The sequence below is a fragment of the Trametes versicolor genome (assembly GCF_000271585.1).
Source record: "Trametes versicolor FP-101664 SS1 unplaced genomic scaffold TRAVEscaffold_1, whole genome shotgun sequence".
NCBI classification, from domain to species: domain Eukaryota; kingdom Fungi; phylum Basidiomycota; class Agaricomycetes; order Polyporales; family Polyporaceae; genus Trametes; species Trametes versicolor.
In genome coordinates, this window is record NW_007360321.1 from 2,064,258 (window position 1) to 2,085,933 (window position 21,676).

At 58.6% G+C, this 21,676-nt stretch overlaps 10 protein-coding genes across 10 annotated transcripts; 4 read left to right on the forward strand and 6 right to left on the reverse strand.

The window, feature by feature from the left end:
- Positions 1–234: 234 nt before the first annotated feature.
- On the forward strand, positions 235–4,506 carry TRAVEDRAFT_25565 (uncharacterized protein). The gene is made up of 15 exons (XM_008033635.1): positions 235–532; positions 585–623; positions 682–718; positions 768–984; positions 1,035–1,129; positions 1,185–1,276; positions 1,332–2,470; positions 2,527–2,588; positions 2,640–2,888; positions 2,945–3,168; positions 3,226–3,326; positions 3,382–3,594; positions 3,650–3,736; positions 3,796–3,861; positions 3,917–4,506. The coding sequence occupies exons 1-15, from the start codon at positions 370–372 to the stop codon at positions 4,316–4,318; spliced, it is 3,186 nt and encodes a 1,061-aa protein (XP_008031826.1). The 5' UTR covers positions 235–369; the 3' UTR covers positions 4,319–4,506.
- TRAVEDRAFT_139131 (uncharacterized protein) lies at positions 4,443–5,891 on the reverse strand (the record flags this gene model as incomplete). Its single annotated transcript, XM_008034685.1, has 3 exons — positions 5,422–5,891; positions 4,691–5,366; positions 4,443–4,637 (listed from the first exon to the last, which is right to left on the reverse strand). Coding segments are annotated over exons 1-3 (1,158 nt in total), but the record flags the coding sequence as incomplete, so codon positions are not given.
- A 597-nt stretch (positions 5,892–6,488) lies between these two features.
- TRAVEDRAFT_41802 (cytoplasmic protein) lies at positions 6,489–7,575 on the reverse strand (the record flags this gene model as incomplete). Its single annotated transcript, XM_008033957.1, has 3 exons — positions 6,489–7,208; positions 7,259–7,482; positions 7,542–7,575. 3 exons carry the CDS (start codon positions 7,573–7,575, stop codon positions 6,489–6,491), a joined length of 978 nt encoding a protein of 325 aa, XP_008032148.1.
- Positions 7,576–7,893: 318 nt separating this feature from the next.
- On the reverse strand, positions 7,894–8,905 carry TRAVEDRAFT_25566 (60S ribosomal protein L13a). The gene is made up of 4 exons (XM_008033636.1): positions 8,738–8,905; positions 8,413–8,679; positions 8,260–8,355; positions 7,894–8,205 (listed from the first exon to the last, which is right to left on the reverse strand). The coding sequence occupies exons 1-4, from the start codon at positions 8,894–8,896 to the stop codon at positions 8,125–8,127; spliced, it is 603 nt and encodes a 200-aa protein (XP_008031827.1). The 5' UTR covers positions 8,897–8,905; the 3' UTR covers positions 7,894–8,124.
- A 1,147-nt stretch (positions 8,906–10,052) lies between these two features.
- On the forward strand, positions 10,053–10,785 carry TRAVEDRAFT_110745 (acyl carrier protein; the record flags this gene model as incomplete). Its single annotated transcript, XM_008034686.1, has 4 exons — positions 10,053–10,253; positions 10,311–10,391; positions 10,444–10,501; positions 10,553–10,785. 4 exons carry the CDS (start codon positions 10,053–10,055, stop codon positions 10,783–10,785), a joined length of 573 nt encoding a protein of 190 aa, XP_008032877.1.
- A 221-nt stretch (positions 10,786–11,006) lies between these two features.
- Positions 11,007–12,691, forward strand: TRAVEDRAFT_158596 (regucalcin; the record flags this gene model as incomplete). The annotated part of the gene is made up of 9 exons (XM_008034687.1): positions 11,007–11,070; positions 11,130–11,188; positions 11,249–11,341; positions 11,407–11,646; positions 11,706–11,746; positions 11,808–11,972; positions 12,035–12,135; positions 12,187–12,554; positions 12,633–12,691. The coding sequence occupies 8 exons, from the start codon at positions 11,007–11,009 to the stop codon at positions 12,345–12,347; spliced, it is 924 nt and encodes a 307-aa protein (XP_008032878.1). The 3' UTR covers positions 12,348–12,554; positions 12,633–12,691.
- Positions 12,692–13,950: 1,259 nt separating this feature from the next.
- TRAVEDRAFT_158597 (mitochondrial ribosomal protein L17) lies at positions 13,951–15,004 on the forward strand. The gene is made up of 4 exons (XM_008034688.1): positions 13,951–14,023; positions 14,073–14,157; positions 14,211–14,675; positions 14,727–15,004. Exons 1-4 carry the CDS (start codon positions 13,959–13,961, stop codon positions 14,967–14,969), a joined length of 858 nt encoding a protein of 285 aa, XP_008032879.1. The 5' UTR covers positions 13,951–13,958; the 3' UTR covers positions 14,970–15,004.
- Positions 15,005–15,188: 184 nt separating this feature from the next.
- TRAVEDRAFT_41806 (uncharacterized protein) lies at positions 15,189–16,363 on the reverse strand (the record flags this gene model as incomplete). Its single annotated transcript, XM_008033958.1, has 5 exons — positions 15,189–15,657; positions 15,715–15,783; positions 15,844–15,971; positions 16,036–16,124; positions 16,189–16,363. 5 exons carry the CDS (start codon positions 16,361–16,363, stop codon positions 15,189–15,191), a joined length of 930 nt encoding a protein of 309 aa, XP_008032149.1.
- Positions 16,364–16,661: 298 nt separating this feature from the next.
- On the reverse strand, positions 16,662–18,254 carry TRAVEDRAFT_33181 (GroES-like protein; the record flags this gene model as incomplete). Its single annotated transcript, XM_008033776.1, has 6 exons — positions 16,662–16,824; positions 16,881–17,365; positions 17,421–17,661; positions 17,715–17,863; positions 17,919–18,164; positions 18,225–18,254. The coding sequence occupies 6 exons, from the start codon at positions 18,252–18,254 to the stop codon at positions 16,662–16,664; spliced, it is 1,314 nt and encodes a 437-aa protein (XP_008031967.1).
- Positions 18,255–20,733: 2,479 nt separating this feature from the next.
- On the reverse strand, positions 20,734–21,252 carry TRAVEDRAFT_33182 (uncharacterized protein; the record flags this gene model as incomplete). Its single annotated transcript, XM_008033777.1, has 3 exons — positions 20,734–20,911; positions 20,993–21,044; positions 21,099–21,252. The coding sequence occupies 3 exons, from the start codon at positions 21,250–21,252 to the stop codon at positions 20,734–20,736; spliced, it is 384 nt and encodes a 127-aa protein (XP_008031968.1).
- Between the last annotated feature and the right edge of the window lie 424 nt (positions 21,253–21,676).

Sequence of the window (21,676 nt, forward strand, 5' to 3'; positions counted from 1 at the left end):
GTGGAGGACCGCACTGCAAGCGCGATGCCGCGCACAACCTGTGCTGCTGTAGGCGCCGATGCTGTCAGGGCGCCAGTAAGCGGCTCACGTGTGCGAGAAATAGAATGGGCGCCTGCGCGGGGCGCGTCTGGTCGTACGTGCACCCTGCCCTCGTCCACCCATTCTGGTCTACTCGGTTCTCATCTCCGTCTGCGTCCTCGCCGATTACTATCAGGCGATCGCACTTGCTGGATGCCCTATCTCTCCCGTCTCTTCGCCGCCACCAGCCAGACATCCAGGCTCCTCCGCTCCTGCCCTCGTACCACCGCACGCGCTCCGCTCTCGTCTGGATTCCGCCCATTGGCTGCCTCTCGCACTTTCCGCTCTAGCATGTCTACTTTTGCCAATGGCGCCCCTCTGAACGCAAAACCACTCGAGGCCCACGGCAACTTCGATCTCATCAAGAAGTTCAAGCTAGACTTTGCGGACATTCATGTGTCCAAATGGAAGAGCCGAACCTCTGGTCTCTCTGTGGTGCACCTGGACTACGATGGTACGGCTTAATACACGGACATGTTACGCCACGTGTACTCATATATATCCAGCCCCCCTCGTGAACGGATATTTCGTCGTCGGTACCGAGAGTGCGTTCATGCTATTGTGGCGCTCACTATGTCATGCGTGTACTCACCACGAATATAGTCTTCGATGACAGTGGATGCCCTCACACACTAGAACAGTACGTATTGGATTGGTATTCTTCCATGCGGCTACTGACCGCCACACAGTCTTGTCTTCATGGGCTCAGAGAAGTACCCTTACAAGGGAATCATAGACCACTTGGCAAATCGCGGATTCTCAAATGGAACAAATGCTTGGACAGACACAGACCACACTGCATACACCGTTTCTACTGCCGGAGAACAGGGCTTCCTACAGCTGCTTCCGATCTACGTCGACCACATCCTGTACCCCACGCTTACTAAGGCCGGTTACATTACAGAGGTAGAATCAATCTCGCACATTGAAAAAGGCACATGACTTAAAAACAGTAGGTTCACCACATAGATGGCCAGGGCGAAGATTCTGGTGTCGTTTACAGCGAGATGCAAGGCCGCGAGAACACGTCCGGGGACCTCATGGCGCTGCGGTACAGTACAGGCTATTCGGGAGCAGCGATGCCACGTACTCATAAAATCCCACAGGATGCAGCGACTCCTGAATCCTCCAGGTAGCGCCTACCGTAGCGAGACCGGAGGTCTCATGGAGGCTCTTCGCGTACTGTCAGTGGAGCAAAGTAAGCTCTTGAATGTTGCAGTCCTACTTTTAACATCTGACCCACTCGTGCCTAGTCCGGAAATACCACCACACATACTATGTCCCGCACAATCTCACCCTCATCGTCTCCGGCAAGCTCGCATCCGGCACCGCGTCCCTGCTCGACGTCGTCCAAAACCAGGTCGAGCCCAGCATTGTGGCGCACGGGCAGAACCAGGGCGCGAAGCCACCAGGCTGGAAACGTCCATTCGTCGAGACCGTGAGTGCAGCGCGGAAGCCTATCGCGGCGACGGTCAAGGAGACAGTCGAGTTCCCGGAGAAGGACGAGAGCGTCGGCGAGCTCCAAATCGGCTTCCTCGGCCCGCCACCCACCGCGTTCCTCGAGCGCAAGGCCCTCGACATCCTCGGAACGTACTTGACCTCATCTGCGGTCGCGCCACTGAACAAGGAGTTCGTCGAGATCGAGAACCCGCTGTGCACGTACATCTACTTCGGCGAGGACACGCGCGCGACGTACGTCGACCTGCCCGTGTACGTAGGCTCGATCCCGACAGAGCACCTCGACACATTCGACGAGAAGCTGAAGGCGAGCCTGCGCCGGATCGCCGAGCAGGGGCTCGACATGGGTAGAATGGCGATGGTCATCAACCGCGACGAGCGGCAGCTGCGCAGCAAGGTCGAGTCCTCGCAGGGCGACACCTTCTCGGGCAACGTGATCACGGACTCGCTCTACGGCGCGGAGAACGGCGCGGACCTCGCGCCGTCGATGGACGAGATCAACCAGTACGCGGAGCTCAAGCGGTGGACGAACGACCAGTGGATCGGCGTCCTGCGCAAGTACTACGTCGACCCCCCGAGCGTCGTCGTGCGCGGGCGGCCGTCGGGCGAGATGGCGGACAGGCTCGAGCAGGCGGAGAAGGCGCGCGTCGCGGCGCAGAAGGCGGTGCTCGGGCCCGCGGGGCTGGCGGAGTGCGAGCGCGTGCTCGAGGAAGCGAAGAAGGAGCACGAGGCGGAGATCCCGACGGAGATTCTGAAGGCGTTCCCCGTGCCCTCTGTGAAGAGCATCTCGTGGATACCCGTGCAGAGCTTCCAGGAGCCCGTCAAGGGCAAGGGGCGTGCGCCGGTGGTGGCGCAGGGCAATACGGAGCTTGCAAAGCACATCGAGCAGGACGGCGCGCCGTTGCCGTTCTTCGTCCAGTACGACCACGTCAAGGTGTGTATACGATGTGTCTTTGAAGGGTAAAGCCGTGCTGACTCTTGTGTTATTAGTCCGACTTCGTCACTGTACACGCGTACTTCTCTCTTGCGAAGCTCCCCGACCGCCTGCGTCCGTGAGTGACTTCTAGAGTGAACGCCCAGGGCTTCTTCTAATCTCCGCGCAGGTACATGTCAACCTACCTCTCCGCGTTCTTCTCGCTTCCCGTGAAGCGGAGTACGGGCGAGAAGCTGAACCACGAGGAGGTCGTGCACCGGCTCGACAGCGACACTGTCTCGTACGAGGTCGCGCTCGGCGTGAACAGCGTGTTCACCGAGACGGCGCGCGTGAGCATCAAGGTCGAGACGGCGCAGTACGAGCACGCGATCGCGTGGTTGAAGGACCTCGTCTACGGCAGCGAGTTCGACAAGGACCGGTACGATTAGCATCAGGTAGTCTCCCGTGGTTCCAGGTACTCACTCCATTGTCCAGTCTGCAGGTGACCATCGCAAAGATCCAGCAGTCGCTCCCGGAGATGAAGCGTGACGGAGACACTGTTCTTAGCTCGGTCTCTGCTGAACTGCTCTACGACGCGAGCTCGACCTCGCGCGTGGGCAGCGTCATTCCCCAGATCGACTTCATCCCGAAGCTCTCTCAGGAGCTGCAGGAGACCCCCGCGGCAGTGCTCAAGGACTTCGAAGAGATCCGGCGGTACTGTACGTCGTTTTTCCTTGTGCGCTGATGCTAGACCGGAACGCTGATGGTGACCGCAGTGACGGACCCGAGTGGCGTGCGGGTGTCGGTGAACGGAGACATTCTCGCCCTCAAGGAGCCTCGGAGCGCGTGGGCACGACACTTCGGCCAGACGTTGCCGGTAAGTCCACCCGAACATGCTCGCGTTCGCAGTAGCCCTTACACGCCATCCCTAGCCGAGCGAGCTTGCGCCGCTCCGTATGGCCGTCGACACCCTCAGCTCCGTCGGCAAGAACCCCGTCAAGAAGGCGGTTGTTGTCAGCCTGCCCACGATTGAGAGCTCGTTCGCCACGCACACCGCGAAGGGCGTCCAGGGCTGGGCGCATCCCGAGTACCCCGCCATGCGCGTCGCGGTCGAAGTCCTGAACGCGACCGAGAGCTATCTCTGGGTATGCAGTACTCTCCAGTGCCACACTCGGTGCATGTTGCTAATTTCCTGCGCAGAGATACATCCGTGGCTCTGGCCTGGCATATGGCGCGCACTGCGGGCTTGACCTTGAAGCCGGTCTACTGAGCTTCTCGCTGTACCGCGTACGTCTCTATTGGCCCTCTCGGCGGCAGGCGCAATGTACTAATGGAGATATATACAGAGTTCGAACAGCATGGAGGCGTTTAAGCAGGCGGCGAATGTCATCAAGGGTCTCACCGATGGATCGGTACGTGCCGAAAATCCCTGTCCTGCCGTTTGGACGCTGATGCAGTCTACCACAGATTGCCCTCGATGAGACAGTTCTCGACGCCGCGAAGAGCAGCATCGTGTTCGGCGTCGCCAAGAGCGTGTCCACACCAGGGCGCGCGGCGCTCATGTCCTTCATCAACCAAGGCCTCAAGGGCGTCTCGCAGAACTTCAACGTCGAGCTGCTCGAGAAGTTCCAGGAGATCACGAAGGACGACGTGCTCGCGGTCCTCAAGCAGTACTTCCTCCCGCTCTTCGACTCTGCGTCATCTGTCGCGGTCATCGTCACCGCACCGTCCAAGGCGGAGCAGGTCGCGCAGGACCTCGGCAAGGTCGGCTTCGACGTCGAGCAGAAGTCGCTGCAAGTCGAGGCGGACGAGGACAGCGAGGATTCGGACAGCGAGGGGAGTGAGAGCGACAGCGCGAGCGACCGATAGTCTATACGTATACCGCCTAGTGCCTCTAGTAATATGTAGCATTATGTCAGTCCTGCGCAGTGGGGACAGGGGAATTGTAGCATCCAGCTCATGACTAGCTATTGCTTGGTGGAGGCGCATTGGTCTCCTCCGTTGGCGCAGCGGAAACGGTCGCGGCGACGGCGTCCGTCGATGTAGATTGCTCTCCAATGACCTGTATCTTACGTTCATTCGCTTGTCCGGGTTTGAGCTCGACGTCGTCCAGGAAGTCGTTGTCTACCAGAAAGTGTATCGCCTGCGAGAGATTCGACACGGTCACGCGAATTTCCGGCAGCAACAACTACAGACAGAGCTGTCAGCTTTGATATGCCGGCACAAATACAGCTGGCTTACATTGCGCAGGAGCGAGGCTCGCTGTGCAAACGGATTGTATAGTGGCCTGCGGGGTTGTTTGGGTCGGGGTTTCGTGATCGGTTTCGCGGTAGGACCAGCGACTTTTGAGGGAACGACTACCGCGTCGTTCCTTGTGAGAACCTCCTCATCGACCTCCATCGAATTCTCGTCCTGCATCTCCAAAGCACGAGGCGGTGCCTTCGAGGACACGACTTCTGGCACGCCGTCCGAATCCGAGTCTGAATTCGCGTCCTCGCCGGACGACGCCTCTTCGTCTCGATGTCCGTTTGACGCAGGCTCGGGATTGGATGGTGGTACGGCGGCGACCGCGGAGGCCTCTGGATTTTCGGCGGGTTGTCCTGCAGGCCTTCGACCTTCCCACCCTCCGTCCTGGGTTCGGCCCCTGCCCCTGCCTCTCCCGCGTCCGCGCTGGGTTCCCCGGCCTCCTCTAGAGCTCCCGCCTCGTTCTCCGGGGCTGTCGTCAACCCGGCGCCGTTTTCGGCGGGATGGGTCGTCGAACGGTATTTGTCCGCGCTCGATAGCCTCGCGCATCTTGCGCTGCTTGTCGTCCACGTTCTGCGCGGTCGGGAAACGCTTCTTGCGCTCCGCGATCCACTGCTCGATTGCCTCTGGGGTGTCGAGCTTGATGCTCGTTCCCTGGATAGGGACAGGTTTTCTATGCCCATAAAACTTGAGGATATGCCCGCTATGAAGGGAGTGCACAGACGCACCCTTTGAGACTGGGGTCGGCATCCCAGTCTTGTCTCTTCTTCCGGTGTTCCCACCCAGGCGGGTAGATGAGATGTCTGTCCATCATGTGTACCTCCAGGCTCTTTTTCGACCCCATGAACGAGCACCCGGGGTTTGTACACCGAAACGTCCCCGGCTGGTACCAACCTGGCTGACCTTGGCCTCCTCCGCCGCCTCCGCCTCCGCTATGGGTTGGCGGTCTCTGTACCGGCTGTCGCGCCGGCTGAGGGGTATGATACTGGGTCCCCGGAACATATGTGGATGACATGGTGTACCCATCTGCCGTAACATGCGAGGGACCCGCTCCGTTATAGTATTGGCTGTATGCTTGCGCGTAATGAGAGGCCTGGGGGTATGCAGCCTGTGCGCCATATGCCTGACCGTACGGGTTCGAGAGAGCGGCGGAGACAGCTTGCGCAGCCCGTGCGCTGTTGTTCGCAGAGCCTGGGTGGTACGGCTGAGACTGCTGAGGGCGATTTGGCTGCATGGTGGCTGAGAGCAGGAGCACGGTAGACGCCGGTGCGCGCCCTCCAAACTTTTACGCGACGCGTCTGACGAACGTGACCTCATTTTTGCGCATCCGGGTTAGGAAAGCGTCTTCGAAAGCAAAGTCCATTTGCACCAACACCATCGGATAGCAATTAACATACGCATACTTTTACTGTCTATGAGGCGCACGTATGCACGAAAGCAGTAGGATAGAGCCAAACGACGGCAGTGTGCCCGTGAGTGGAAGAGAAAGCATCATGTTGGCCGAGGGAACGGAGGGGTGTGCTACATCGAGAGGGTTGGGACAACGGCAACGAGGGTCAAGATGGAGTGCGCAGGAGGAGTGTACACTATCACGGTTTACGGAGTTTTTGAGCGGGTAGGGAGAGGTACGGAAGGAAGAGGCAAGCGGGGAGAGCCGTTGGGGCAAGGGAGATGGGGTAGGAGGCGGGGGGAAGGCGAGTGAGTGTAGAGCAGCTAAGCAACGCGTCGGTAGAAAACCGGCGCGCTGCTGTATAGCGTAGATCAAGCATACGGAAACGCGAACAGCTCTCCGCAATTAGTCCTGCAGCTCCTCCTGCTGTTGCTGGTCCCGACCTACGCGGCGCTCCTTCTCGCTCTCGAGCTGGTTGTACAACAAAAAGAGGGCCTTCTCGTTCGCCTCAGGAGTACCGACGATGGTGAACATGCGCTCGCCGGTCTCGTCATGGGGTTCCTTCGCGATGGAGATCTTGGAGCCCGACAGCCGTCGAATCTCGGTGATTTTCGTGCCGTTCCGGCCGATGATGCAGCCGACCATGTCCGAGGGGATGGAGATGTTCTGCGTGCGGAGGTTGGTGGGCGGGGAAGAGGAGGGGGAACTTGGTGAAGGAGATGTTCGGCGGACATCACCGTTACTCCTCCGGTTTGTGGGGTGTGTGCGACGGCCCGACCGCTCTTCTCCGGCGCCAGGGTGGAAGAGAACGGTGCCGACACCGCGTTCCCAGTCTTCCAAGAGACAGCGACCGATCTCCTCAATGGCGCGGCCTATCGACTCGGAAGAGCCTTGCACCTCCACGATACGCTCCGTGGACTGCGGGAGCATATCTTTGGAGGCGACCATCCGTGCTCCGGACGAGTCCTGGATGGCTTTGATCTTCAAACCGTTACGACCAATCACGCTCCCCATGAGGTTGTGAGAAATGAGGAGGCGGATGGCGGTGGTCGGTGAAGAAGTGGGAGACATGGTCGGGGAGGAGGGACTAGCGGAGACGAGTTGGGATACAATGAGAGAGTACGCCTGAGACATGATTAGCATTTCGTGAGTCGCGCTGATCGACTACTCCATACCTTCGCGACACCCTCCACAGTGCCAGTCACGGTCAAGACCCGTTCATGAACGCCGGGAATGACCTTACTGACGCCGGCCTTAACGCCCGTCTGGTCACGGAGCTCGGCGACATTTTTTCCTGCCTTCCCGATTATGACACCTGCGTCCTTAGTGCTAACGAGGGCGCGGAGGGTCAGGCTGTCGGAGCCGACGGGCGAGGAGGAACGAGACTGCGGGGCAGAGTCTGTAGACATCGGTCCGTTAAGAAATGCGCGAAAACAGGCCAGGAAAAGGTGAGCGTACCATTGTCGCGGGGAACGGCGGCGTCGGAGGGCATGGCGAGGGGAGCGGGGGGAAGAGAGGGGTGAGAGGGGGCGAGGAGGGCGAGAAGGGGCGATGGGGACGAAAGGGCAAGGGGGACAGAGGATGAGAAGGTGAGCAAGCAAAAGCTTGCCCAACTGGTCAGACCGGCAAGCCCAGACCGCCCGCCCTCCCCCGGCGTCTGCCGGCCGCGCACCCCGCTTGCGCTCCGTCCCCTCCGAGCCCATGCTTCCCGGCCTACTCTCCGGTGGCCCGGCGGCGGCCAATTATGGACTCGCCGATGACTCGTTCCAGCTTACTCGTGCTGACCAGTCCAGGAGTGTCGCTCGAGCTCGCCGTTCAAATCGACCTAGACACATCGAATGCATTCGAACACGTCTAGTTATGTTATACAGGTAACCGGGAGGCTGCAACGCCATCCTTCTCGGCAACAGTAGTATCATATTGAGTGTCGTCCCCGCGGATCAGGCATACGATAGCAATAGGCGAGGTACATGGAATGTCATGGCAGCTAATCATAGAGGGACGCGAAGTGCGAGTGCGATATGCCATGTGGATACTCCATCTAGTAGCCGAGCTGCGCCAGCTTTTCGAAAGATGGTGTCGCGTCCGTCAAGGCCTTTTGGCGCAGCTTGAGGGCCGCGGTCTACAAATGCACTAGGTTGAGAAGATGGTCCGCAACATCATATAAAGGACGCACCTTGCGCTCGTGGAAAGCCTGGGACTTGACCTTCCTCTTCTCCTCCAGACGGTCAACGACGTCCTTGTAGCCCCAGCCAACTTCGTGGGACAGACGCTGCAGGACGACTCCGATTGATATCCCGTTCAGTGAGTGTAAGGTCGGCGTGCTTACCTTCACCGTGCAGTACTTCCGGCCGGGCTTCAACCGAAGCACCCTGAGAGCCTCAGGGACGACCATGCGCTTCTTGCGGTCGTAGGGGGGAGGGACACCCTCGAAGAGCTTGAGGCGCTCAAGAGCAGCCGCGCCGCGGGCAGTCTTGTGAGGCACCATGCCGCGGATGGCCCTGTAGAGAATCTTGGAGGGAGCGCGGTGATGGAAAGGGCCAGACTTTTTCGGGTTGACGATGTGGCGCTTGTGGAGGAAGTTGTGGTACCGCAGCTGTTGTAGCCTTGTCAGCGCGACTTTCCTTGCGGTCGACACCAGGCGTAGTACGCACCTTGTTGCGGAAGAAACTGCCCGAGATGTTGATCTCCTCGCACCGGACGACGACGATCTTCTGGCCGTTCAGAATTTGCTTCGAGATAATCGAAGCAAGACGACCCAGAAGATGGCCCTTGCCGTCAATGACAATCGGGGTGGAGGAGAATGTGGCCATGGCGCGTCTATTGCGAGGAGTAGGATAAAACGAGTGAGTTGGCGAGCTTCCTGGCGACAATTGGAACGACGAACCTGGGGGTTGAGAGTCGTACGGATAACGTACAGCACTTTCAGCGAGAATCCAGCGTGAATACTTGAAGCTCTCACCTTGACGATCTTGCTGCAGTCGGTAATGGTGGCTGGAGTCTCGTACGGTGACAGCCACCGTGACTGGGACTGCACAGTTGCTCGGAGCTTGCCGAAACCCTTTTCAGCCACTGCGAGCGCCTGAAATATGGGCGTCTATGCGTCGTCCTCCTCCAACCCTCCGTCCACTCGCTAGTTTTCCGCTCGACGTCGGGTCCTTGCTGCTATCCACCAGTGTCACTAGGAGAGCTCGTCGACTATCCTCTTATCCTCCATGTCTATTCAACCATATTTTGACCATGTTCACGTCCTCACCAGATCTTGTCCACACCCACTGGCGGTACACCGGCTGCCACGCACGGCTAATATGCTTTGTCTCCTATCTGCACTCTCGCACTCCTTATCTTTTGCTTTGGGTCAACGCTGTGAAACGCAGCCTATGAATCCGTTTGCGACCCAGCCCTCCAGACGACCTTGGCTTTGATCTGCCGCGCTTGCCGGCCTGTTCGTACTAGTGTTACCATTAGTGCCAGATATCCTTAAATCTACATGTCGTCGCCCTTTATTTGTAGAGCGCTGTCGTCTCCATTACCATGAATATATCGGTTCCATCATTGCGAGCATTGAACGTGTATGCCGCAGTTGGTGTATAGGTAGAGATGCCGAGCCCACCGCCCACATCTCCATGAATTTCACGAAGCCTTTGTAAGAGACCAGTAAACCACACCTTCCAAGTCGCCGAAGGGCGTACTTGGACTGCCTCGCTGTCTTCTAATACCCGCCTATCCAAGCTACTTACTATTGTAGCTACGAGCAGGTCAGTCTACGATCTCGTATAGACATCACTACAACACCCCCACTTGAGCCAATTAGTAGGCGTTAATTACGCAGTCGCGGCGCGTCGAGACGGGCGCCTGGGATGCGTTCTCGGCCATTTCCGGCGGCGGAGTTGACGTGTGAGCTCGTCCTCCCGGAGAGTGAGCTCGACGCGTCCAACATCCTCCTCTCTCTCTTCCCAAACCAAAATCATGTTCCGTCTCGCTGCACGAAACTTTGCTGCTCGCAACATTGCCTCTGGCTCTGTTGTAGCCCCCCGCTTCGCTCTCGCGGCTCGTAGCCGCATCGTGCCTTGCGCAGCGTTCTCCGCGGCGGCAGGCCTCTCAAAAGAAGAGATTACTGCTCGTGTTCTTCAGGTCCTCAGGAGTTTCGAGAAGGTGAAGGCCGACAAGGTGCGAACTGCAGGCGAATATCTCGTGTGCAGACGCGTTAACACTGTGCTCCGCCAGCTCAACCCTACAGCGTCATTCTCCGATGACCTGGGCCTGGACAGTCTGGACGCCGTCGAGGTCGTCATGGCTGTGGAAGAGGTCCGTTCATACTCTCATTTGAGCGAGTTCCTTCTTGCTAACGTCACCCCAGGAGTTTGCTATTGAGATCCCTGACGCGGAAGCGGACGAGATCAAGACGGTGCAGCAAGGTATGTATGTCCTCCTGTTCCGCCGTCACTCAGTCTGACGCCACTTGACAGCTATTGACTACATCGCCAAGACGCCTGCTGGTGAGTTCTTCGTCTCGCCCCTTCTCAACGTACGAGAACTCACTTTATATTCCAGCCCACTAGCCCGTAGTAGTAATGCCCTGTACCCCTCTCATCCGTTAATGGTATTCGTCCCCTGCATCTCATCCATCTCGACTAGAGTGCACAATCCCTGTCTTCTCTTGGCCGCGAAGGGCCGGACGCCATCCATGACAGTCAGGTGAAGCTCCAATGCAGCAGTAAAGCTCGCAACTATGCTCCGTCCGCCCGCAACCAGCGAGGCCGCTTCCCACTGGGTCGGGCTCCATTTACGTCTCTCCTGCCCCTGTGATAAGTGGCACGCCGCTTATGTCATAGCTTTACAGTATTTACCCGTGAGCAGTTGCTTCCCCGCTTGCGTATATAATGCCTGTCGAATCGTGCTGTTCAGTCGTCATCCGCAGCTATGCCTCCTCGACGAATCTCGGTGGACAAACCGCTCCTGCATCTCAACTGCAGTCTGGGCGAAGGTAACGCCACCCATGCTTTACTTGCGCTGGCCTTTATATCCCTACATGCTCTACCATAGGGCCCATATATGACCCCGAGACGTCGGTCCTACACTTCGTCGATATTGAGAAAAACAAGGTGAGTATACGGCTCGCCTAGAACTCACTGTGCCAGGTCTGACCGAGCTTTGTTTCGCAGGTCTATCACTATAACACAGCGTCGGGGACGTTGGACTGTCAGCAGTTCGAGGAGTCCATCACCTGCCTTGCGCTGCGCCGCGACCAGGAAGGCGTGAGGCGTTTGGTTCCCCGAGATGCTTATGGCGACATCGTCAACTGACTGGTCCTGGACTGTAGCTTGCTTGCGCCACGACGCATGGGTTCGCCGTTATCGAGAACTCAAAATTGCGATACCTCAGCCGGCCTCTCCCAGCAGACTTTCAGCCATTCACTAGATTCAACGACGGTGCCTGTGACCCGCAGGGTCGCTTCATTGCGGGAACCTTGTTCAACAAAACCCACGGCATTCCAGGACAGCTCTACATCTATGACCCCGACCGCGACACCTGTAGGGTGCTTGATCCCGGGCCGTTCACGGTACGCATACCCTGGCAGTTTCCGCGACTTGCGGCTGACACGTGCGTCTTGGCTCGCAGGACAGTAACGGCGTAGGCTGGCTGGACGATGGCAAAACCATGTGAGCCACCCGTCCTTCTACCGCGACGTCTGCGGGGATCTGAGATCTCCTCTGACGTTAGGCTGTTCACGGACTCGTTCGAGAACAAGATATACGCCTACGATTACACCGATGGGCAAGTATCCGGCAGACGGGTATTTGTAGACGCAATGTCACAAGGTCTGCCCCCGGGAACGTACCCCGATGGCCTCTGCATCGATAAGGACGGCGGGGTGTGGTCGGCACGGTGTGTCCTTACTGAGCATTCCTGCGCAGATATGCAGCCGCTGATAATCGCCCCCGGCACAGCTGGGGCGGGTCCAGGATCATCAGGTACTCTAGAGACGGGGAGATGGATCTCGAGGTCTTCTTCCCAAAGGCGCTCAATATCACGGCGTGCACATTCGGAGGTAAGCAGGCTGCTGCGCTTGCAATACGCGCTTCGTTGACCCCACGGGTAGGGCCGAACGGTGACCAGCTCTACGTGACCACCGCGCACTGTGGGGCGTGTGGAGGTGATGCCACCCGGCAGGCCGACTACCCTGATTCCGGTAATTTGTTCGTGGTCGACTTATCGGGTGCATTCGTCGGCGGTGAATGGCGGTTCAAGTTCGCGGGCTAAGGGCTCACGGGACGCGCGGCACAAGGGGGGTCTTGCTTCTAGAGCGGAATGTGGGTGCAGTGGTGCCGTCAAGGTGTTGTAAGAGAGGGTGCCTTTCGTCACCGATTCGAAGTCACCGTCCTCGGTGTCAGTTCCTGGATGCGAATGTATGGACATTTCATGGCTTGCAGATGGCGGGGTTCGAGGTGCTTGCGCTTGCAGTGTAAGGTAGATGTTCATCTCGCCGTGGATCGAACACCGGAAGGTCCACAGTGTGTTCCCAAGCTAATGAGTAATGCATGCCAGACGTCAAGATCTGCGGCTCCTATCGAACACGCTGAGTTAATCGACGGCCTCTACGACCCTAGCAAACCAATACAGGAATGTGGGGGATAACGTCAGGACCTCGGTATTGGTTCACCTGCTACCACGCCCTGTCAATGTATTCCCTGACTTCTTTATGTAAGTGGAGACTACTGGGCCCGGCGATAGTTTCCGACAGCCCGGCTACCCACGAGGCCTGAAGAAGCGGCTATATCGAACTTCGTGACGTCCACGGGGAATCGATAGAGTGTTCTCAGAACGCAGCAGGTGATTTCTGTGGTGAGGCTTGGGTAGATGACGAACGAGGAGATATGAGGCCGAAGCTCACACTGCATAACGACAAAACGGTGCGCGTCGGTCGTAAATTCGATTGTCCTGTTTGACGTACCACTGAAATAGCCCTACAGCAGCTGCCATGCATGATCTACTTCGCCGATCAGTTCTTCACTCGATACGGTGCTTAACCGAGTAGAACCAGGTTTGAAACACAGAATGGCTTGCATATGGCCTTTGTTGTAAACGCAGGGTGGTCGACTTGCCCCGCACTTTTGCCATATCATCGGGGGTGACAGGCCCTGACCGTCACGAGAGCGTACAGCGCATGGCGTTCTGTTGAAGTCAGTAGCGCATGTTCGAGGAATATTAATGCCTAGGGCGTGCGGAAGGCTGCCAAGGAGAACATGCGTGAGAAACGCCTTGATCCCCAACACGCTCGAATGCTCACCGGGAGACGGAAACCATGCTATCTCCACCATGATGCATAATTTTCGAACCGGCTGACTTGGTTTTGTACGTCCTTTGCTGGTGACTACGGGCCGCTATTACCTATTGTAAGCGTTAAACACATGTTTTTATGATTTTCATGACTTATGATAAAGTGCCACAGTCCGAGAAGAGGTGTCAGTACCCGTGAGTCGACGGGGACATTGTATTGCTGCTAGCACTCGTCAGTGTCCCCGAGCTGTCGTGGCTTGTAGATTGCAATGCCTAACAAGGGTTGGCACTGGATTTACGGCGACAATCAAGCTGAAGTGAGACACACGGCTCAGAGTGCACCCCACGATGAGCATGCCAAGAAGTTGGTTTGTGCAAGGCTCGGAGTAGCCGCAACGGACAGAAGCTGGAGGTGTTGTTGGCCGGATTTAGGATCCCGTGTCACTGAACTCCGCGAAGCAGTCTTCTTCAAACCCCGCTGCAGAAGCTTCGATCGCCGACAGCCCTCCAGAGCGCCCAAAGCGCCTATTCGGTGTACAGCGCAAACCCACTTGGCAAGTAGGCGCTCATTTACCTCCGCTCCAGTCGACCACCATGAAGCATGGGGTCGCGTTCCGCAAGCTCTCGAGGACGTCCTCGCATAGGATGCTCATGCTGCGGTATGCTACTTCGAATCTCTCAGCGAGCTGGGAGTCTGACACCGAGCAGGAATCTCGTGACATCCCTCTTCCAACATGAGCAGATCAAGACCACCCTTCCGAAGGCGAGGGATACCGCCAGGTTAGCGGAGAAGGTGCCGTACACTTGATAACGCATCCTCAATGATCTTGGACTCACCTATCGAAGATCATAACCTTGGGCAAGAAGGGCGACCTACCCGCCTTCCGCCGTGCAACGGGCTTCCTGCTCGACCAGACCATGGTGCCGAAACTCTTCAGTGAACTCGCGACGCGTTACTCTGATCGTCCTGGAGGATACACACGGGTGCACAAGTTCGGCAACCGACCTGGAGACAATGCCCCGCATGCCATCCTGGAGCTCGTCGACAACCCGCGGGACCTGCGTTTCCAGATGACCGCCCGTGCAATAGGATGGGAGTTGCTGGGCAAGCGCGTTGGACAGGGCGACCCCAAGGCTCTGGTCAAGACCGGTATCCCCGATATCGTGGACGTCATCGAGAAGGAGAAGACTGTCCCGCCAGAAGGACGTGGCGAGCTACGGTCGGTGACGCGGAAGAACCTGCAGAAGGTCTTGAAGTTCCGGGGTGTGGGTGCGGTAGAGGAGATGAGCAGGATAGCTGAGGACCACGTCGTAAGTCGTCCTTTCTATTTCACTAGAGGCTTTGGCACACCATTCTCGCAGGACACCGTTCTGGCGCAACCCCTTGCACTGAAGGAGATCGTTGCCGCCAAGCAGGAAAAGAAGGAAAAGCATGCCGCATTCGCGGGCATCCGCCTCAAGGCCGGCCAGACCCTCCCTGGTGGACAGAGGAGTACACTTCATCTAGCTCAAGGCGACCTTGGTAGGGAGAACCCTGGCCGTTGGCAGTGGTTCACCCGCCGCAAGCTCGGCGTAGACCAGACCTCTGTATGGAACCAGCTATGATCGTATAATACTAATATTTCGGATGTTCTACCGCCACTACTTGCAGCTCTCTTTCAGTGGCAACTGTCACCGGGGAATCTTGGAGCAAGTACAGCAATCTTGCGGCCTACTTCAGAGCAAACTCACCGACATCTCAAAGGAACCGTCTCCCTGGCGTCACATCTTTGTTACCCCTTAGTACGTTCTTATATTGATAATGGACCCTAAACTGTATCTCCTTCAGAATGAACTCGCCGCAGCCAGGTCATCGGCGTTCAACCAGTCCACCCCGTTTTCCAACAACGCCCTCCAGATATTCTCCCGCGCAGTCACCGGCCAGGCGGGCGTGTTCCAGAAGCGCGCAGCGATGCCCCGCTCGTGCGCGTCGCCCACAAACTTCGTAATGTTACCCTTCTGCTCGTCCGAGATGGTCCCGAATCCGCTCCACCCGATAACGGCCTCGTAGTCGGTCGACGCAAGCGGAGCGAGCGTGGCGTCCCACGTCGTGTTCAGCGACGGGTCCGTCAGCTGCGAGAGCGGCGCGTCGTAGAAGAAGTCGCGCGGAGAGAGCTCCTTGATCTGCTCGAGCGGGGAGTTGCCGGTGCCGACGACGGTCACGGCGGAGCGTGAGAGGGTGCCGTTCGCGAAGGTGGTGAGGTACCCGGCTGAACGCAGGGGCTCCAGGGCTGCCAGAACGGACGGCAGCGTTCTGGTTGTAACTTTCAGCAAACGGGAAACGATCAGCGAAATGGCTCGAGGCACGCACGCTACGCCGTCTGTCTTGATCTCTATCACGAATTGGAGCGTCTGGCCGCCGTCGACGTCGAAGACACCACTGCATTACGAGGTCCGGTGAGTCCATGTCATGTTGGATATGCTTGGTGTCAAAGCTCACTTGTGCGACGTGCTCCCCGCAGTGAACTCAGTCTGCGGGTTTTGGTTGTTCAGGATCTGCAGTAGCGGCTGGATGTACAGCGAATCCAGCGTGCGGTCCGGCGTCAGCGCTTGGTTTTCGTGTCCGACCTACCAATTGCAAAAACGTCAGAAGATCGGCGAAGATTGGCGGCCGCGCCTGATAGCGACTCACGTAGAGCGTCCCGTTGATGAGGGAGACGTCCGCCTCGACGCTCGCGACGCCGTAGCTCAGCGCAGTGAGGAGAGGCACGTCCCTCCAGTCTATCGTCGCACGCAAAAAGAATGAATGTCAAACACGGTGCACTGGGGCGACGAGCATGCTCACAGTCATTATGTGAGTGTATGGCCTTGGGCATGATGCTCTGGGTGAACTGCGTCGGATATTGCAGCAGCTTCGAGTTGGACGATTCTAGCTGCGCGATCTGCTGGTCCACCCCCGGCTTCGCGGTGACCGCGGCCACGGAGTAGAGCACCGCAAGTACTGCACCAGGAGTCTTCATGCTGTCTAGGTCGGGGTAAGTTATGTAGGTAGTAGTGCACCCCCGCGCCCGCGCTGCGCGTCGTTCTTATAGCGCGCTAACGCCGTGCGCGGTCGGGACCGCGCCGCCGCGCAGCTTCGGGCGCACGTTGGTCAGCTTCTCGCGAGCTGTGGCGGGGCACATGGCCAAGCGAAGGTACGGGTGCGCTCGCGTTTACGTGCTCGCGTCGTCTGAAACCTTGTTGATGGTACACATTAGACTCCGGGGCTCTCCGTATAAGTACATTTGGTGATGCTACTGCTCCTCTGGTACGACTCCGTTAATGGGCCCATTCGTCAACTTTGCTGAGCGTCGGACAGCCTGGGGACGGCGCGTTCGAGAACTTGGTCTGCACGAACACCTTCTCGACGCCCCCGACGCGCTTGTCGAACGCCGCGTAGAGCTTCGGGAACTCCTCGATGTCGACGCGGTGCGTGATCATGCTATGAAACCCCCATCATCAATTGTCTCATCGTTGGCCGGCGGCAGGATCACTCACAATGTGGGGTCGAACTTTCCTGGGATGATGAGGTCGTTCAAGATCTCGTTCCAGTACTTGTGCACGGGCGCCTGGCCGTTGCCGATGAGGCGAATGCCCTTCTCCATGAGCGCGCCGATGTTGAAGTGGTTGGTGTACCCCGCGTAGGCAGCGATGATCCCGCAGCGACCTTGCTTCCTCACGGACATGAGCATCTCGTTGACGATCTCCGACACGTCCGTCTCGAGCATGAGCGCCTTCTCGACCTTGTGGAGCATCGACTTCGGCTGGTGGAACGTCCCGCAGTCCATCGCGACATCAAGACCGCCGGGTACGATCTCCTGGAGGCGCTTGACGACGTCGCTGTGTTTTGAGAAGTCGAGGGGCTCGAGACCGAGCTCTTCGGCCCTCTTGAGACGTTCTGGGACACGGTCGATGCCGATGATGCGAGAGGCACCCTTCATTTTGGCGAACTGAGCGACGCAGAGGCCGATGGGACCAAGACCCTACGAACTGAAAGTAAGCACCAGATCATAGCTTCAACAACCCGGGAACACTTACCCAGATTCCGACAACGTCGCCAGGGTTGACACCGGTGTCCTCGACGTTGTGGTACGCCGTGCACAGAACGTCAGAGAGATATAGCGCCTTCTCGTCGGGGACGATGTCGGGAATGGGGAGCAAGTTCACATTGCCCTTGGGTACCCGGACGTACTCTGCCTGGCCGCCAGCGAAGCCACCAGTGAAATGCGAGTACCCGAAGAAGCCAGCGTCACGGTGACCGTACATCGCATTCTGAAGTCTGTCGATACGATCAACAGGCGACACAGCTGCGTTGGAAGATACTCTACTCACGATGAGGGGTTTGTCCTGTCGCAGAAGGACGAGAGCTTCTGTTTACAGTATTCGCACTCGCCACATGCGATCTGGAACGAAGCGACGACCCGTTGGCCGACGGACAGGTTCTTGACGTTGGGGCCGACTTTGTCGACAATGCCCATGAACTGACAAGTTCGCAGTGAGTCGTGCTTCAAGCGGCGTGTTTCAATAATGACAAACCTCATGGCCTAGGATATCGCCCTTCTGGAGGTTGACGATTTCACCATGGTAGAGATGAAGGTCAGAGCCGCAGATGGTGGTTCCGGTGACTTTGAGGATAACATCGTCGGGCTCGGTAACGTCAGGGATAGGGGCGTCCACTATACGGACGTCGCCAGCCCCGAACCAAGCAAGAGCTTTCATGGTAGCGCCGTCGGGACGAGGCTTGAACTCAGGGTGCACCACGGTGGGGACGGGACCCATTGCCTGCGTGCATGCAGTTAGGTCAGTGGGCGCCAGGCCGGTGTGTTATGGCTTTTCACTTGCGTTTTGAATGGCATTGGAGGCTGCTTGCATGATGAAGAAATTGAGATGGGATTCGTCGTAAGAAGTTTGGTGGTGGTGGTGGTGGTGGTGGTGGTGGTGGGTGTATGTCGTGAGGCGATCGTGACGAAAAAAAGGTGGGGCATGCTGAGGAGGTGGCGAGCTTATATAGGGCGCGCGCGGAGTGCTGAGGGAGCGGTGGATGAGCGTCCTATGACGGCACGTACCCACCTCTTTTGCCCAATGACATCACGCGACGCGACGCGTTCAGATCACGTGCACCGCGTTATGGATACATTCCGAGGCTGGGCGCCGCGCTCCTCTCTTCCCTCTCTTCCTGCTCCTACACTCATATCCCGGCCGGACATCTCGCGTGACGTCTCCCTCCGATTCATTGCCTCCAGCTCGCTATGTTTCCGACGCGCTAGCTGTGCACGATCGAGCTCGACGTCCGAGGCACTTGCAAGTTCCACATGGTCATCTTACTAGTATACTGCCAGCTAATTGCTGTTTAAACACAGTTAGCGCCTCTCCAGCTCAAGCCTAAGGCCTACAGTAGGTGTTGTAAGTTGGTCGTTACATGGCCTGTACACATCTCTTCTCATTGGACAGTATCGAGTGATAGACCGCGGCGGCCGTTTTCGCTCGGAAGTGCCCAAAACGATCTGAGCTGGGAGCTGCTTATATCATGATACCGCCCTGTGACCGAAGCTACGAGCGATAGGCGAGTGATCTTTCTTGTGCTCACTATGACCGACTACTGACATCTCAGGTCTCCAAGGTACTAGCGCACAAGCCCTCGACTTCGAATTTCGTCAGTCCTTCCGCATTGACTCCTTGCGGCTGTCCGACCTTAGGCTTAAACAATCCATCTCGACTTGAGCACTCTGACATCTGCAACCTTAGCTCAGGCTTTGTCACGCATTCTGCGTCACGAATACTTACACAGTAGCTGACGGTGGCTGGCCACGCCAGTGGGACTCAACCGGGCTCTCAATGGCGCTATCGGGGCCTTCGCTTCGCGCCCCTTCCGCCGGTTTCACTGGGCGAACCCAGAGTTCAGTTTCACGGGTGAGTTTGTGTGATCAGCTCTATCTTTGACGCAGCACAACCCCTGATCCAACCGCTAAGTACGCCGTCCAGTCGCAGTCGGCCCACGATGTCACCCAAGTCTAGCCTGCCTCTTGCGCCGGGGACTCGGCCTCTCCCAAGCTGCTGCACATGACGCCGTTTCCCCGCATATGGCCGCCGGCGACCTCTTGGCCGTCAGCTATAGCAAGCGCACAGCTTCAGAGCCTTGCCAAACTTCGCCAACCCGTCCCGCGCACTAGGTTGCCGACAGGTTTAGAGTCTCCGTGGCATTACCGAGGCAAGAATAGGCCGCGAGCCTCTCTCGTTGCGCAGGCATGCCCAAACCAACCGTACGGCCTGCTGACCGGAGACTCCGAGGCTCGAGCCCCCTCACTGACCCCGCGAAGATGCTCAGCGTCCCTCAGTCATGTCCGCGCCACAGACACCGGCGATTTACCTTGTAAACTATCCTAGTGAATGTACACCCCGCCCTGCAATGATGACGCTACCCCACGCCGCGCCCCGCCTTCTCACTCTCGAACGGGAAGCAGTTCATTTAACCCTCGGTGCCGGACGATCACCCCCGTCCGTGTTCAAGTTGGAAACCCGGGGGTTAAGCGAGGCACCCTGTCCCCACCGGCCCCCTACGGCGGTCCTCCCGCGCGGTGAGAATGCGAGCCCCCTTGTGATGCGCCGAGCCGTTCCAGAACGCACGGGCTTTCCCAGCATCGCAGTCTGACAAACTTACGAAGGACGATGGGCATACATTGACGGGCGCTCCCGCACGCCGTGCCTCGCGGCAAACACGAGCAGCAGGCGTTGCACGCTCGCAACTCTCTTCGCGTCTGCGTCAGCGGACCGCGCCATAACGCCGCACGCAGGCTCTGGGACGCTGCTGCCGTCCGAGAAAGCTGCGTGATGCACGCGGATGCGGCGTTGCATGCGCGCGATGGCCACTGGGGGGCGCGCAGGCAGGCCCCCGGGCGTATATGATAATGTCATGGTGGTAGCTAGTGCGACAATAATGTAAAGCTTGCGCGGGCGGCGGCGCTGGCGCGGCCGCGGCGATTACAACCCAGTATGCGGATGGTACGGCCTATGGCTAATAATCTAATGGTAACAACACAGCGTGCGTCCGGGCCCTATCACGATCGCACGCGATCACGACGCGCGCCCCCTCCGTCGACATCCGCCGCGGTCCATCGTGCCTCCCAGTCCCACTCCGGGGCCTCGCTCGGATCGTGAGGCGTGAGGCGCGGCGCGTGGGGAGCCGCAGCGTGCCTTGCGGGCTGGCGCCGGGCGCGCGTACGGGGTATCCCGTGACGGTGCCACACCGCTGCAGGGAAACAAATAAACAATAAGCGTCGCTGTCGCCCGACATACCACCACCGTGCCGACCTGGGTCTCTTTCTGCATGAAGACACTCACTCTCCCGCGCGGGCTATGCGTCGTTCCATATGCAGAAGCGCATATCTCGCCACAGCTGGTCGACGGTGATGCCCTGCACCGGGCGCAGCGGCTCGGCGGAGGTCGGGGATTGTGGCGGGTGCGCGGACGCGGGCGCGGTGCTGGGGAAGAGCTGGGAGACGGTGCAGCGGACGTCTCGCCACGCGCGGGCCCTGGCGACAGACGTAAAAGCGTGAGTGAGTGATCTCGTCTGTGCACACCGGGGCATCAGGAGGCAGGTAAGCGGGACGCACGTTACGTTCGCGACGCGCGACCTCGTCTTGAGCGCATACTTGTACACTGTGCCTGCACCCCGGTGACATCAGCCTCACTCCCGTGGCGGGCAACGAGGCTACTCACCAGCATCGAGCACAAGCGTGACGCTCTCGCCGGGGTGGAGGAGGACGATTGCGCCGGTGCCCCGGCCGTAGTCGCGCTGGAGCTGCACGGTGGCGCAGTCGTGGGTGTCGTTCGTGAAGTCGAGCAGGACCTCGTACTGCGTGGTGCCCGGCATCGCTGTGGTGGGTCGTCGGGGGTGGGCAGGGCAGGGCTCGCGCTATCGGCGGAGAGGGGCTAGGACGGAAGGAGGTGCGCAGAGAAGCCGCGCAGGTGGGGAGGCGCGGGGGCAATAGGGTGCGCAGGGCAGGCAGGCAGAGTAAGGAGAGTGTGCGAGAAGGAGGGGAGGGGAACGCCAGAGAGGCACAGGGTAATATCGCGCGGGCTGGCAGCTGCTGCTTCGAGAGCTTCCGCGGGCCGTTGCACGCTCGCTGCTGCTACTTTACGGCAGCAGACAGCCTAGGGAGAGCCTGCGGCTGCGATGCAGAGCCGGCCTGATCCAGAGCGGGTGCGTCTGCGGGGGTGGTCCGTCGTCGGGGCGTGCGGACGCGTCGTGTGTGGCAAAAGACAACCTGTGCTCGGACGAGGGCTCCGCGCGACAC

Coding starts and splice junctions, on each gene's coding strand:
- TRAVEDRAFT_158597 (XM_008034688.1), top strand. CDS start 13,959: ATGAAGCATGGGGTCGCGTTCCGCAAGCTCTCGAGGACGTCCTCGCAT. Junction 14,024..14,072: donor CATAGGATGCTCATGCTGCG/GTATGCTACTTC, acceptor GACACCGAGCAG/GAATCTCGTGACATCCCTCT. Junction 14,676..14,726: donor GGATAGCTGAGGACCACGTC/GTAAGTCGTCCT, acceptor CCATTCTCGCAG/GACACCGTTCTGGCGCAACC.
- TRAVEDRAFT_25566 (XM_008033636.1), bottom strand. CDS start 8,896: ATGGCCACATTCTCCTCCACCCCGATTGTCATTGACGGCAAGGGCCAT. Junction 8,356..8,412: donor GGAAGTACTGCACGGTGAAG/GTAAGCACGCCG, acceptor GTCGTCCTGCAG/CGTCTGTCCCACGAAGTTGG. Junction 8,206..8,259: donor AGGCTTTCCACGAGCGCAAG/GTGCGTCCTTTA, acceptor GTGCATTTGTAG/ACCGCGGCCCTCAAGCTGCG.
- TRAVEDRAFT_25565 (XM_008033635.1), top strand. CDS start 370: ATGTCTACTTTTGCCAATGGCGCCCCTCTGAACGCAAAACCACTCGAG. Junction 624..681: donor TTTCGTCGTCGGTACCGAGA/GTGCGTTCATGC, acceptor CCACGAATATAG/TCTTCGATGACAGTGGATGC. Junction 3,169..3,225: donor CGAAGAGATCCGGCGGTACT/GTACGTCGTTTT, acceptor TGGTGACCGCAG/TGACGGACCCGAGTGGCGTG.